Here is a 13,656-nt window from a genome sequence, read left to right on the forward strand (position 1 = left end):
GTATACCTGGTTGAGCACGCACATTACAGTATGCAGGTGATTTGCAGAGCAATTTTATACATTCACCAATAACTGTATTTACTCTAAATCATTAACCACCCCCCCAAAAAAATAATAAAGACAGAGGCAGAAAGAAAGAGTCAGAGCATCACTCTGGCATCGTCCGTGCCAGGGATGGAACTCAAGACGTCAAGCTTACAAGTCCTTCACTCCACCTACGAGTGAGTAGCTTCCCTGGCTGCACAATCACCTTCTACGCTGACTGAGATGTAGAATACACTTGTCTCTGACACTTTCTGGATTTTTCTTTTTTAAACAATAAAATTGTAGTGGTCCGGGGGAGTCAGGCTGTAGCGCAGCGGGTTAAGCGCAGGTGGCGCCAAGCACAAGGACCGGCATAAAGATCCCGGTTCGAACCCCGGCTCCCCACCTGCAGGGGAGTCGCTTCACAGGTGGTGAAGCAGGTCTGCAGGTGTCTGTCTTTCTCTCCTCCTCTCTGTCTTCCCCTCCTCTCTCCATTTCTCTCTGTCCTATCCAACAACAATAACATCAATAATAACTACAACAATAAAACAACAAGGGCAACAAAAGGGAATAAATAAATAAAATAAATATTTTAAAAATAAAAAACAAAAAACAACAACAACAAAAATTGTAGTGGTCCGAGAGATGGTGTAGTGGGTAGAGCACTGGACTGTCAAGCATGAGTTTCTGAGTTCAGTCCCTGGGAACACATGTACCAGAGTGATGTCTGATTCTTTCTCTCCTATCTTTTTAATAAATAAATAAATCTTAAAAAATAAATGAAATTTTAAGATTATGCTTGGTGAAGCAAGTAAGGAAGTAAAGGACAACTATAGAATGGTTTCACTCAGACGTAGAACATAGACAATTGAACACACAAATGTAAAAAAAAAAAAGATGTCAACCAATTTTCATGACTATGGGAAAACTATAGTGGCCATCTCTGGGTGTGGGGGTGTAGACACAGACCTGTGGTGACAGCACTGAAATTTAAAAATATATAACATTTTATTTATTTTTATTTGATTTATTAGATAGAGACAAAGAGAAATGGATAGGGAAGGGGGGAGAGGGGGGAGGCAGAGAAAGAGAGAGAGAGAAAGCCTGGTTCAATGCTCTTGAAAATTTCCTCTTGCATGTGGAGACTGGGGGCTTGAACCCAGGTCCTTGCATACTGCTGTAATGTGTATGCTCAACCAGGTGTGCTACCACCCAGCCCCCTAGTGGATGCATGGATTCCCTCTGCATTGCCCAAGCTAAAACCTTTGTAGGCATGTCTGATGCCTTCTTCAGTCTTGACATTCAACCACTAGTAAGATGCTGTACAGCTTTGCCTCTCTGCATTCAGGTCCCATTGCTCAGTCATCTTGCCAGTGACTTTACTCAGCACTAAATGTCTGTCATGTGCTGTTCTAGGGATCAGGAGAAAGGGAGACACACTCCTGACCCACAGGGAGCTCACCATCTGCTGGGAGGAATAAGCATGAGAACAGAGTTCAAGGAAATGTCAAGAGAAATGCAGCAACAAGATCTTAGATCTCAGCAAGGAGGCTTCTCTGAAAGGCGACACTAAGCCCAGGTCAGAAGGAAGAAGGATGTAGGGGGATGGAGTCAAGATGGTAGCATAAAGATAGCACCTAGGTTGAAGATCCTCAAAGAATTGCTTCAGGCTCTCCCAGGTCAACTAGGAACACCAAAGGAGACCACCTGGGACTGCAACAAGACAGGACTAGAATGACTTTAGGAACCTACCAAATCACCACTGAGTGCAAACATGTGTGGCTTGTGCACAGAGAGGAGCCTAGGGAGAGATTAAGTGGCTTTTAACAGTCTGCAGTTTACCAGTTGAGACATCACCTCCAGTCTGTTTCACCAAGAAAAAGACAACAGAAGGGAGGAGAGGACACCCCTGAGACTCACCAAATGCAACTGTGAGTCTCCATTGCTGCTGCCCTCAGAATCTGGAGCAGCAGGGGTGAGGCCCTGTGCTGACACCAGGGGACAGAGAACTGACCAGGAAACTCAGGAGATCTATAACTCAGTGGCCTAGGGTGGGGTTGTGAGAGTCTCTTTGCATAACCACTGGATTATCTCTGCCCCACCCTGATTATCTCTTGATCAGGAGTCAGTGATTAAGCTAATAAGCCTACTTACAGTTTAAAAGCCCTCAGGCTCCCATAGCCTACAGGGAAGAAAAAGAACAAAAGAGGCTTTTAAGCCACTGTGCTCCAACTCAGAGATTAAAATAATATTGAAACAAATGTCAATGTCCACAACTGTGAACCATTTATTTTTTTCTTAATTTTCTTTATTAGGGAATTAATGTTTTACATTCAATGGTAAATACAATAGTTTGTAGTTGCATAACATTTCTCTGTTTTCCATAAACAATACAAGCCCCACTAGGTCCTCTGTCATCCTTCTTGGATCTGTATTTCCCACCACCACCCCAGAATCTTTTACTTTGTTGGAATATGCCAACAACTGTGAACCCTTAAAGGACCTTATTTAGACACAATTCAATCCAGGCAAGAGAGATCAGTAACTTTAAAAGTACTTAGAGAAGGATCTCATAACATACTAGATAAAATGGATAAACAAACAAGAAGAAATATTGGAGAAATGAACCAGGACAAGAGTCCATCTAAAAGCCCCTCAAAGGGTGAAACACAAAATAATGAGGTCAACATACAAAAACTAGTTAAGGAAATAATCACAGGAGTGAGTAGAAAGAGTTTGAAAGAATCATCATCAGAAATGCAGAAACAACAAATGAGACTCTGGAAGAAAACACTAACTATCTCAAGGTTATTAGACAGCTGAAAGCTGAAATAGCTGAGCTAAGAACACAACTAGGTAAACAAGCAAAAACAGTATCAGAACAGGGTAACAAAGTAGCTGAACTCCAGAAAACAGTAGAGGGCAGAGAGAATAGAATAAATGAGGCTGAAGCCAGAATTAGCAAGATCAAGGACTAATTAGAGACAACTAAAAAAGTAAGAGATCTCAAAAAGAGATTAAGAGATACTGAAAACAACAACAGAGACCTATGGGATGATTTTAAAAGAAATACTGTACATATTATTGGCTTACCAGAGGAAAAAAGAGAGGGAGGAGAAGAAAACATTCTTCAGGATGTAATAGCTGAGAACTTCTCTAGTCTAGACAACATCAAAGACATAAAGGTTTAAGAAGCTCAGAGGGTCCCAAACAGAATTAACCCAGACTTAAAGACACCAAGACACATCATATTTAGAATGGAAAGGAATAAGGATAAAAAAGGATCTGAAGGCTGCAATAGAAAAACAAAGAGTGTTCTCCACACAAACACTACAGGCCAGAAGAGAATGTCAAGATATCTGTCCAGTGCTCAATGAAAAAGGTTTTCAACCAAGACTACTGTATCCTGCTAGAATGTCATTCACACTAGATGGAGTTATAAAACCCTTCTCAGACAAGCAAAAGTTGAAAGAATCAACTATCACCAAGCCTACCCTGAAAGAAGTTCTGAAAGGTCTCCTATAAACAGTCAAACCACCATAAATAGGACATATATCAGAACACTCTAAAACTCTACAAGGATGGTATTAAAATATCTTCAGTCTTTGATATCAATAAATGTCAATGGCCTGAATTCACCTACTAGAAGGCACAGAGTAGGAAGATGGATCAGAAAACACAACCCAACAATATGCTGTCTACAGGAAACCCACCTAACTCAACAAAACAAACACAGACTCAAAGTGAAAAGATGGAAGACTATCATACAGCCAATGGCCCACAAAAAAGGGCAGGAACAGCTATTCTCATATCTGACACAATAGACTTTAAAATAAATAAAATTTAAAAAGATAGGGAAGGACACTATTTAATGCTCAGAGGATCAGTCAATCAAGAGGACTTAACAATTATTAACATCTATGCACCCAATGAGAAGCCATCTAAATACATTAAACATCTACTGAAAGAGCTACAGCAAGATATTAAAGGCAACACAGTCATAGTAGGGGACTTCAGCAACCCACTCTCTCCACTTGACAGATCATCCAGGCAGAAAATCAATAAAGTCATGAGGGAGCTAAGTGAGGAGATAGACCACCTAGAACTATTGGACATTTTCAGAGTCATTCATCCCAAGAAACTGGAATACACATTCTGCTCAAGTCCACATGGGTCATTCTCAAGGAAAGACCATATGTTTGGCCACAAAGACAGCATCAGCAAACTCAAGAGCATTGAAATCATCCCAAGCATCTTCTCAGATCACAGTGGAATTGAACTAACACTTAACAATAATAGTCCCAAAATGTGAACGCTTGACAGTATATTACTTAACAACTACTGGGTCAAAGAGGAAACAAAAGAAGAAATCAAAATGTTTCAAGAGTTCAATGAAAATAAAGACACAAGCTATGAAAATATTTGGGACACAGCAAAGGCAGTACTGAGAGGGAAGTTCATAGCCATACAAGCACACATTAGGAAACAAGAAAAAGCACAAATAAAAACCCTGATTGCACATAGACATGAAAATACATAGAAGAAGAAGAAGAAGAAGAAGAAGAAGAAGAAGAAGAAGAAGAAGAAGAAGAAGAAGAAGAAGAAGAAGAAGAAGAAAGGAACCCTAAAGCAACCAGAAGGACAGAAATCACTAACGTTAGGGCAGAGGTCAATAACATTGAAAATAAGAAAACCATACAAAAGATCAATGAAAGTAAATGTTGGTTTTTCAAAAGAGTGAAAAAAATTGACAAACCTTTAGCCAGACTCACAAAACAAAAAAGGGAGAAGACCCAAATAAATGGGATCATAAATGAAAGAGGAGATATCACAACAGACACTGGAGAAACTCAGCATATTATGTGAGACTTCTACGAACAACTATATGCCAGAAAGCTAGAGAATCTGGAAGAAAAGGAAGAGTTCCTAGATACCTACAAACTTCCAAAATTAAGTAAAGAGGAAGTGGATAACATGAACAGGCCCATCACAGCTAATGAAATTGAAACAGTTATCAAAAACCTTCCCAAAAATAAAAGTCCTGGACCAGATGGTTTTACAAATGAATTCAACAAAACCATGAAAGAAGAATACCTCTACTTTTAAAAGTCTTCCAGATGATTGAAGACACTGGAATACTCCCTGCCAGCTTCTGTGAAGCCAACATCATTCTCATACCAAAAGGAGACAGGGACACAACCCAAAAGGAAAACTACAGACCAATATCTCTTATGAACATGGATGCTAAAATACTGAACAAAAATCTAGCCAAGTGGATACAACAGTATATTAAAAAGATTGTTCATCATGACAAAGTGGGGTTTATCCCAGGGATGCAAGGTTGGTTTAATATACGTAAGTCAATCAATGTAATCCACCACATCAACAAAAGCAAGACCAAAAACCACATGGTCATATCAATAGATGCAGAGAAAGCCTTTGATAAAATACAACATCTCTTTATGATCAAAACACTACAAAGAGTGGGTATAGATCAAAAATTCCTGAAGATAATGGATTCTATATATAGCAAACCTATAGCCAATATCATACTCAGTGGTAAAAAACTGGAAGCATTTCCCCTCAGATCAGGTACTAGACAGGGCTGCCCACTATCACCATTACTCTTCAACATAGTGTTGGAAGTTCTTGCCATAGCAATCAGGCAGGAGCAAGGAATTAAAGGCATACAGATTGAAAGAGAAGAAGTCAAACTCTCCCTATTTGCAGATGACATGTTAGTATACACAGAAAAAAACCTAAGGAATCGAGCAAGAAGCTTTTGGAAATCATCAGGCAATACAGTAAGGTGTCAAGCTACAAAATTAACATTCAAAAGTCAGTGGCATTTCTCTATGCAAACACTAAATTAGAAGTTGAGGGAGTCTGGGGGTAGTGCAGTAGGTTAAGACACTTGGTGCAAAGCTCTTCCTCTCTGTCTTCCCCTCCTATCTCCAATTCTCTCTGTCCTATCTAACAATGATGACATCAGTAATAACAATAACAAAAAGGGCAACAAAATGGAAAATAAATAAATAAAAAATATTTTATAAAAAAAGAAGGTGAAATCCAGAAATCAATTCCTTTTACTATAGCAACAGAAACAATAAAATATTTAGGCATAAACCTAACCAAAGAAGTGAAAGACTTTTATAATGAAATCGAAAAAGACAAAAAGAAGTGGAAATATATTCCATGTTCATGGGTTGGAAGAATTAACATCATCAAAATGAATATACTACCAAGAGTCATATACAAATTTAATGCTATCCCCATCAAGATCCCAACTACATTTCTTAGGAGAATAGAAAAAATACTACAAATGTTTATCTGGAACCAGAAAGACCTAGAATTGCCAAAACCATCTTGAGAAGAAAGAACAGAACTGGAGGCATCACACTCCCAGATCTCAAATTGTATTATAGGGCCATTGTCATCAAAACTGCTTGGTACTGGAACATGAATAGACACACTGACCAGTGGAATAGAATTGAGAGCCCAGAAGTAAGCCCCCACACCTATGGACATCTCATCTTTGACAAAGGGGCCCAGACTATTAAAGGGGGAAAGCAGAGTCTCTTCAACAAATGGTGTTGGAAAAAATGGGTTGAAACATGTAGAAGAATTAAACTGAACCACCATGTTTCACCAAATACAAAAGTAAATTCCAAGTGGATCAAGGACTTGGATGTTAGACCACAAACTATCAGATACTTAGAGGAAAATATTGGCAGAACTCTTTTCCCAAAATTTTAAAGACATCTTCAGTGAAATGAATCCAATTACAAAGAAGACTAAGGAAAGCATAAACCTATGGGACTACATCAAATTAAAGGTCCTCTTCACAGCAAAAGAAACCATTACCCAAACCAAGAGACCCCTCACAGAATGGGAGAAATCTTTACATGCCATACATCAGACAAGAGGTTAATAACCAAAATATATAAAGAGCTTGCCAAACTCAACAACAACAACAACAAAAACCCATCCAAAAACGAGGAGTGGACATGGACAGAATATTCACCACAGAAGAGATACAAAAGGCCAAGAAACACATGAAAAAATGCTCCAAGTCTCTGATTGTCAGAGAAATGCAAATAAAGACAACAATGAGATACCACTTCACTCCTGTGAGAATGTCATACATCAGAAAAGGTAACAGTAACAAATGCTGGAGAGGTTGTGGGGTCAAAGGAACCCTCCTACACTGCTGGTGGGAATTTCAATTAGTCCAACCTCTGTGGAGAGCAGTCTGGAGAACTCTCAGAAGGCTAGAAATGGACCTACCCTATGATTCTGCAATTCCTCTCCTAGGGATAGATCCTAAGGAACCCAACATATCCATCCAAAAAGATCTGCATACACATATGTTCTTGGCAGCACAATTTGTAATAGTCAAAATCTGGAAGCAACCCAGTTATCCAACAACAGATGAGTTGCTGAACATATTATGGTATATATATATATATATATATATATATATATATATATATATATATATATATGAATACTACTCAGCTATAAAAAATGGTGACATCACTGTTTCAGCGGATCTTGGATGGACCTCGAAAAAATTCATGTTAAGTAAAATAAGTCAGAAACAGAAGAATGAATACGGAATGATCCCACTCTCAAGCAGAAGTTGAAAAACAAGATCAGAAGAGAAAACACAAGTAGAAACTGAACTGAAATTGGCATATAGCACCAAAGTAAAAGTCTCTGGGGTGGGTGGGTGGGGAGAATACAGGTCTAAGAAGGATGACAGAGGACCTAGTGGGGGTTGTATTGTTACATGGAAAACTGGGAAATGTTATGCATGTACAAACTATTGTATTTACTGTCAAATGTCAAACATTAATTCCCCAATAAAGAAATTTAAAAAATAAAAGTAAACATTAAGTAATGAGAGAAGTAAACATTAAGTAATGAGAGAAAAAAAAAAAAAGAATTGCTTGAGAACTGCAAGTCTAAGAGGAGACAGGATTTCCAGGCCACGAGGAGAGAAACTACAGAGGGGACAAAGACAAACCACAGTGGAAAATGATAACCCGTCGCTCTCTTTGACCCTGACTGCAACCATGTAAGTAAATGTCTCTCTCTGCCTCTCTGTCTCTCTGTCTCTCCCGCCCCACGGGGACCACATGTGAGCAGCATTGTAAGTCAGCTCTCAGTCTTCTTTCTTATTTTTCTCTACCTCTCTCTCTTGCTTGCCTAGCATGTTTTTGTGTACAACCAAGTTTAATTTACCAGAAAAAAGAAAATTATAACCTGTCTACTGCTGGGAAATTGGGTCGATGCAGTCACATCTGCCATGTTGTCCCCTCAGGCTACTGCTAGTTCCCTGGAGAGTTGGGACATTCTCGGGAGTGCCTGTTCAGCCATGTTGTGCCCTCAGGACATTGTCTATATCCCCGCGATATCAGGAGTGCTCTGGTTACTCCTCCCCCCTCCCATTCTCACTAGAGTTATCATCCTATCCTGGAGTGCTATGGTTACTCCTCCCCCCTCCCATTCTCACAGAGTTATCATCGTATCCTGGAGTGCTATGGTTACTCCTCCCCCTTCCCATTCTCACAGAGTTATCATCCTATCCTGGAGTGCTATGGTTACTCCTCCCCCCTCCCATTCTCACAGAGTTATCATCCTATCCTGGAGTGCTATGGTTACTCCTCCCCCCTCCCATTCTCACAGAGTTATCATCGTATCCTGGAGTGCTATGGTTACTCCTCCCCCTTCCCATTCTCACAGAGTTATCATCCTATCCTGGAGTGCTATGGTTACTCCTCCCCCCTCCCATTCTCACAGAGTTATCATCCTATCCTGGAGTGCTATGGTTACTCCTCCCCCCTCCCATTCTCACAGAGTTATCATCCTATCCTGGAGTGCTATGGTTACTCCTCCCCCCTCCCATTCTCACAGAGTTATCATCCTATCCTGGAGTGCTATGGTTACTCCTCCCCCTTCCCATTCTCGCGAAAGCTGCTCCTATAAAAACCCTTCGTTTTCCACCTCTCTCTCTTGCCGGCGCTTCACTCCTGTGTTCAGACGCAGGAAAGGTTACCGCATGAGGCGGCCATTTTCGCTACCTCCACGTGGCCCAACCTGCCTCTCTAGCACCCAACTCTGAGGTGCCAGCGCAAATAAAGATTTGTGTTTCCTCTTCGCTCCGGACCCTCTCTCTCTTCTCCGCAGCCCGCGCACAACAACAATCTACGAGTTGGCAAATGGGTGCTGAAAAGGACAAAGGAGAGCTGAGTGCCACCAAGCTGCAGATGCCACCATAATGCCATCCTGACCTCCCTGTGCAGACGCCCTCACCCATGTGTCCTGGAGCCTCCCTCCCCAGAGCCCTGCCCCACTAGGGACAGACAGACACAGGCTGGGGGTGTGGGTCCACCTGCCAACACCCATGTCCAGCGGAGAAGCAATGACAGAAGCCAGAACTCCCACCTTCTGCTCCCCATAAAGAATTTGGGTCCCTGCTCCCAGAGGGATAAAGAACAGGGAAGGTTCATGGACCAGGCGGTGACACGACTGGTTAAGCGCTCACATTACAATGTGCAAGGACCCAGGTTCAAGCCCCTACTCCCCACCTGCAGGAAGAAAGCTTCACAAGTGGTGAAGCAGGGCTGCAGGTGTCTCTCTGTCTCTTTCCCTATCTCCCCCTCCCCTCTCAATGTCTCTCTGTATCCAATAATAAATAAAAGGTTAGAAAAAGAGAAAAATCTTTTAAAAAAAAATAGGGAAGCTTCCTATGGAGGGGGTGGGACTCTGAACTCTGGTGGTGGGAACTGTACAAAATTGTACCCTTGTTATCTTACAATCTTATGAATCATTATTAAATCACTAATAAATAAAAAATGAAGGAAGAAGCATCTAGGGGCAATATAGACAAGAACAACAGCCGTGTGGTCACACCCAGGCTAATGGAGGAGAGACAGCCACTCTGGGTGGAGCAGAGGTGGGGTGAGGAGGAGGGTGAGGCTGGGAGGCAGCAGGCTGAGATCCTGACCACAGCCCGCCGGCTTCACGCCTCTTCTCTTTGTCTGCATTCACCAGTTGCATTTCTTCCAGACTTTTTTTTCCTCCTCTACGCCCAAGTTGTACTTCAGACTTCTAAATGTTTGTGTCTCCTTCAGGGACGGTCTCTTTTGGACACACATCACCGGGGTCTCCCTTTATGGTCTCACAAACTCTGCCCACCTAGCCCCAGTTACAGGAACCCACGCCTTCTCGGAACAAGAAGAAAGGAATCCCCATGCCGGCCTGACAGTGCTCTGGGTTCACTTCTCCCCAGCACCCCAGCCAGTCAAAGCCGCTTCAACCTTCAAGGCTCAGGGTGGATACCAGTTCCCTCTCTCTCTCTCTCTCTCTCTCTCTCTGGCCTGCTGGGCTCCATGTTTGAGTCCACTGAGGCTGGCAGCACCCACTGGAGCGCCCGCCCATAGGGCTAGCTCCTCTCCCCAGACACAGAACTCACTTGATACTAAAAAACCGCCGGGGGTCTGGCAGTGGTGCAGCAGGTTAAGCGCAGGTGGCACAAAGCTCAAGGACCAGCATTAAGGATCCTGGTTTGAGCCCCCAGCTCCCCACCTGCAGGGGAGTCGCTTCCCAGGCGGTGAAGTAGGTCTGCAGGTGTCTGTCTTTCTCTCCCCCTCTCTGTCTTCCTCTCCTCTCTCCATTTCTCTCTGTCCTATCCAACAACGAACAACATCAACAATGGCAATAATAATGACCACAACGAGGCTACAACAACAAGGGCAACAAAAGGGGGGAAAATGGCCTCTGAGAGCGGTGGATTCATGGTGCAGGCACCGAGCCCAGCAATAACCCTGGAGGAAAAAAAAACAAAACGCCATTTTTTTCCCCTTTCTTTTTACCAGAACCCTGCTAGCTCTGGTTTACGGTGGTGTGGGGCATTGAACCTGGGACTCTGGAGCTTGAGTGACTCTTTGCATAACCATTCTGCCATCTACCCCCACCCTTAAAGGACCGGCATTTACAAAGTGAGTTGTACTGACTCCCGGCAGACTGAACAGATGTGCGGATGACGGTGAAGGACAGCCTACACACAACCCCCTCCACCTGCTTCCCTTTCCATGTGTCCTAAGTTCTCCCTGTAAACTGAGATCACCTGCCAGCCCTCCTCCTCCTTTTGACTTTTCTCACTTAAGATGACGACGTCGAGATCCAGAGGAGAGGAGACAAAGACGCTTGGACTGGCTGAGGCCTATTACACCACAAGGAAAGGTCTCTGGGGCGGAAAGAGATGAGGGGTCTGGGGAGGGGGGCACTGGAGCCCTTCCGTATGGAGGGGAAGGAGCTGAGTGGAGGTGAGAGAGTTTGGAAGATATCTGGCGTGGGGAGATTCGCGGCTGTACCCGCCTGTTGGGGCCCTGGTGGTGGTGCACCCGCTAGGCATGCATATTACCAACCTCGAGGACTGGGGTTCAAGGCCCGTGCCCCTCTCCTCTTGCCCCTGCAGAAGCCAGAACTCCCACCTTCTGCTCCCCATAAAGATCGTTGGTCCATCCTCCCAGAGGGATGAACAACAATAGGAAAGCTTCTGATGGAGGGGAGGGGACATGGAATTCTGGGAGTGGAAACTGGAATCGCACCCCTGTGTGATCTTACCATCTTGTTCATCATTAATTAAATCACTAATAAAAAGAAATACAGCCACGGGAGTCAGGCGGTAGTGTATCAGGTTAAGCGCAGGTGGCACAAAGCACAGGACTAGTGTAAGGATCCTGGTTCGAGCCCCGGGCTCCCCACCTGCAGGGGAGTCGCTTCACAGGCGGTGAAGCAGGTCTGCAGGTGTCTGTCTTTCTCTCCTCCTCTCTGTCTTCCCCTCCTCTCTCCATTTCTCTCTGCCCTATCCAACAATGACGACATCAATAACAACAACAGTAATAACTACAACAATAAAAAACAACAAGGGAAACAAAAGGGAATAAATAAATAAATAAATAAATAAATAAATAAATAAAATTTAAAAAAATACAGCCAAGAAATGACATGCTCATAGATACAGAGCAGAAACTGCAGATTTCCCAGGGGGTTACAGGTAGGTGACATGGGGAGAGGGGGCCGGAGGGTAGCGGCTACCAGTTGTGAAATAAACTAGCCGAGCAGTTGTACTGTCAAAGCCGGAGACGTGCATCTGAGAGCTGCTGAGAGAACCCCTCTCAAGACTCACCGTCACCAGGATAAGGGACGTAGACGAGTGTGGGCACTGAGTCGGAACAGAACCGCGTGTCTCTGAAGCCAGCGTGCCAAGTGCAGCTCGCCGCCTGAAGCAGAAGACGGGGGTGGCCAGCTCGGGGGTGACTGAGAGGCTCCGTGGGGCTCGGCCAAGTTGGCAGGTGGGTCCCGGCCCCGGCTTCCGCGGCACAGACACAGACACTCCCTCTCTGCTTCCGCTATGTTCTGGAACGCTCACCTTCGTCTAGGGGTGCTCCTTCTACCAGCAGGCACCTGTCTGTTCTCTAACTCTTCAGAAACCACAAGAGCCTCTACCCAGAAATCCCATAGGAGAGGGGGGCCTGGTGGTGGCTCACCAGGGTAAGTGCCCATGGAACCGGGTTCAAGGCCCCAGCCCTCACCTGCAGGGGGAAAGCTTCACTAGTGGTGACGCAGGGCTGCAGGTGTCTCTCTGTCTCTCGTCCTCTCTCTCTCCCCCACTCCCCTTCTCCATTTCCGTCTTGACCCAGATAAATAAATAAAATATCAGAAAAGAGAGAGAGAAAAATTCCACTCGGAGACAGGGGCAGCCCACAGAATCCTGTCGGATGGGATCGGACCTCAGAAACGCAGCCCTGGACTTGGCAAGTCTGAGTGCCCGCTCCCGTGGAGTGGTGACCGAGAGCACCCGCTCACTGTGACATCTAACTACATGCAGCTATCAGGGACACAGCTGAAGGCACAGAGGAGGGTCGGACTTTCCGAGGGAAGACGGAGGCGTTACCCCCGCTCGGCTCTGTAATGAGAAACACATTCCCCCCCCCCCCCCCACTACCCCGCTGCTGACTCCCTGACTCCATGGCACCCTGCACAACTGGCTGTGGGCTAATGTCTCACGCACCCTGCTCACTAGCTTAGCAGTTTCTTTGTCTTTCTTTCTCTCTCTCTTTCTTTCTTTCTTTCTTTCTTTCTTTCTTTCTATTTTGCGTCTCTACCTCACTGCAAGGCATCCGCAGACAGGCGTGCAGCCCTCAGGCTCGGCGTTCTGCCCCGCATCTGGCAAGGAGACTGAGAGCAGCCTGGGGCTGACACAGCAGCATCTTGGCTGCAGCCTCTCCGTCCTTATTATTTCCCAAAACTTTAAAACGAAATCGGTGACCTGACAACCCGACCTTTGCCCCCTGCCCTTATCAAGTTGAAAGACTTTTGGAAATTCAACAGAAGCCAAGTCTTGCAACACTGAAAAAGAAAAAAAGAAGAAGAAAAAAAAGATTCTGAGGACTGAAGTGAAGCAAGAGAAAAACAACACTCGGGAAGCTTCTGGTCACGGAGACCCCGTCTGCCAGCAGCTGACCATGTGGGTTCTGGTCACGGAGACGCCGCCAGCAGCAGCCGGCCACGCAGGTTCCAGGGTGGGAGCCGCCCTCATTGAGCAAGAGGCTTCGGGAG

The 13,656-nt window shown here is 44.4% G+C and overlaps 1 protein-coding gene across 1 annotated transcript in view; it reads right to left on the reverse strand.

Annotated features, from left to right (window-relative positions):
* Positions 1-13,236, reverse strand: part of TNFSF13B (TNF superfamily member 13b) — a 44,346-nt gene extending 31,110 nt beyond the window's left edge. Inside the window, exons 1-2 of the mRNA XM_060184021.1 lie at positions 13,203-13,236; positions 12,224-12,317 (exon numbers count right to left, since the gene is read on the reverse strand). Of these exons, the coding sequence (XP_060040004.1) occupies positions 12,224-12,317; positions 13,203-13,217 (109 nt within the window). The 5' untranslated portion in view covers positions 13,218-13,236. The remainder of the gene's footprint in view (positions 1-12,223; positions 12,318-13,202) is intronic.
* Between the last annotated feature and the right edge of the window lie 420 nt (positions 13,237-13,656).

This window comes from Erinaceus europaeus, unplaced genomic scaffold (assembly GCF_950295315.1).
Source record: "Erinaceus europaeus unplaced genomic scaffold, mEriEur2.1 scaffold_405, whole genome shotgun sequence".
NCBI lineage: Eukaryota > Metazoa > Chordata > Mammalia > Eulipotyphla > Erinaceidae > Erinaceus > Erinaceus europaeus.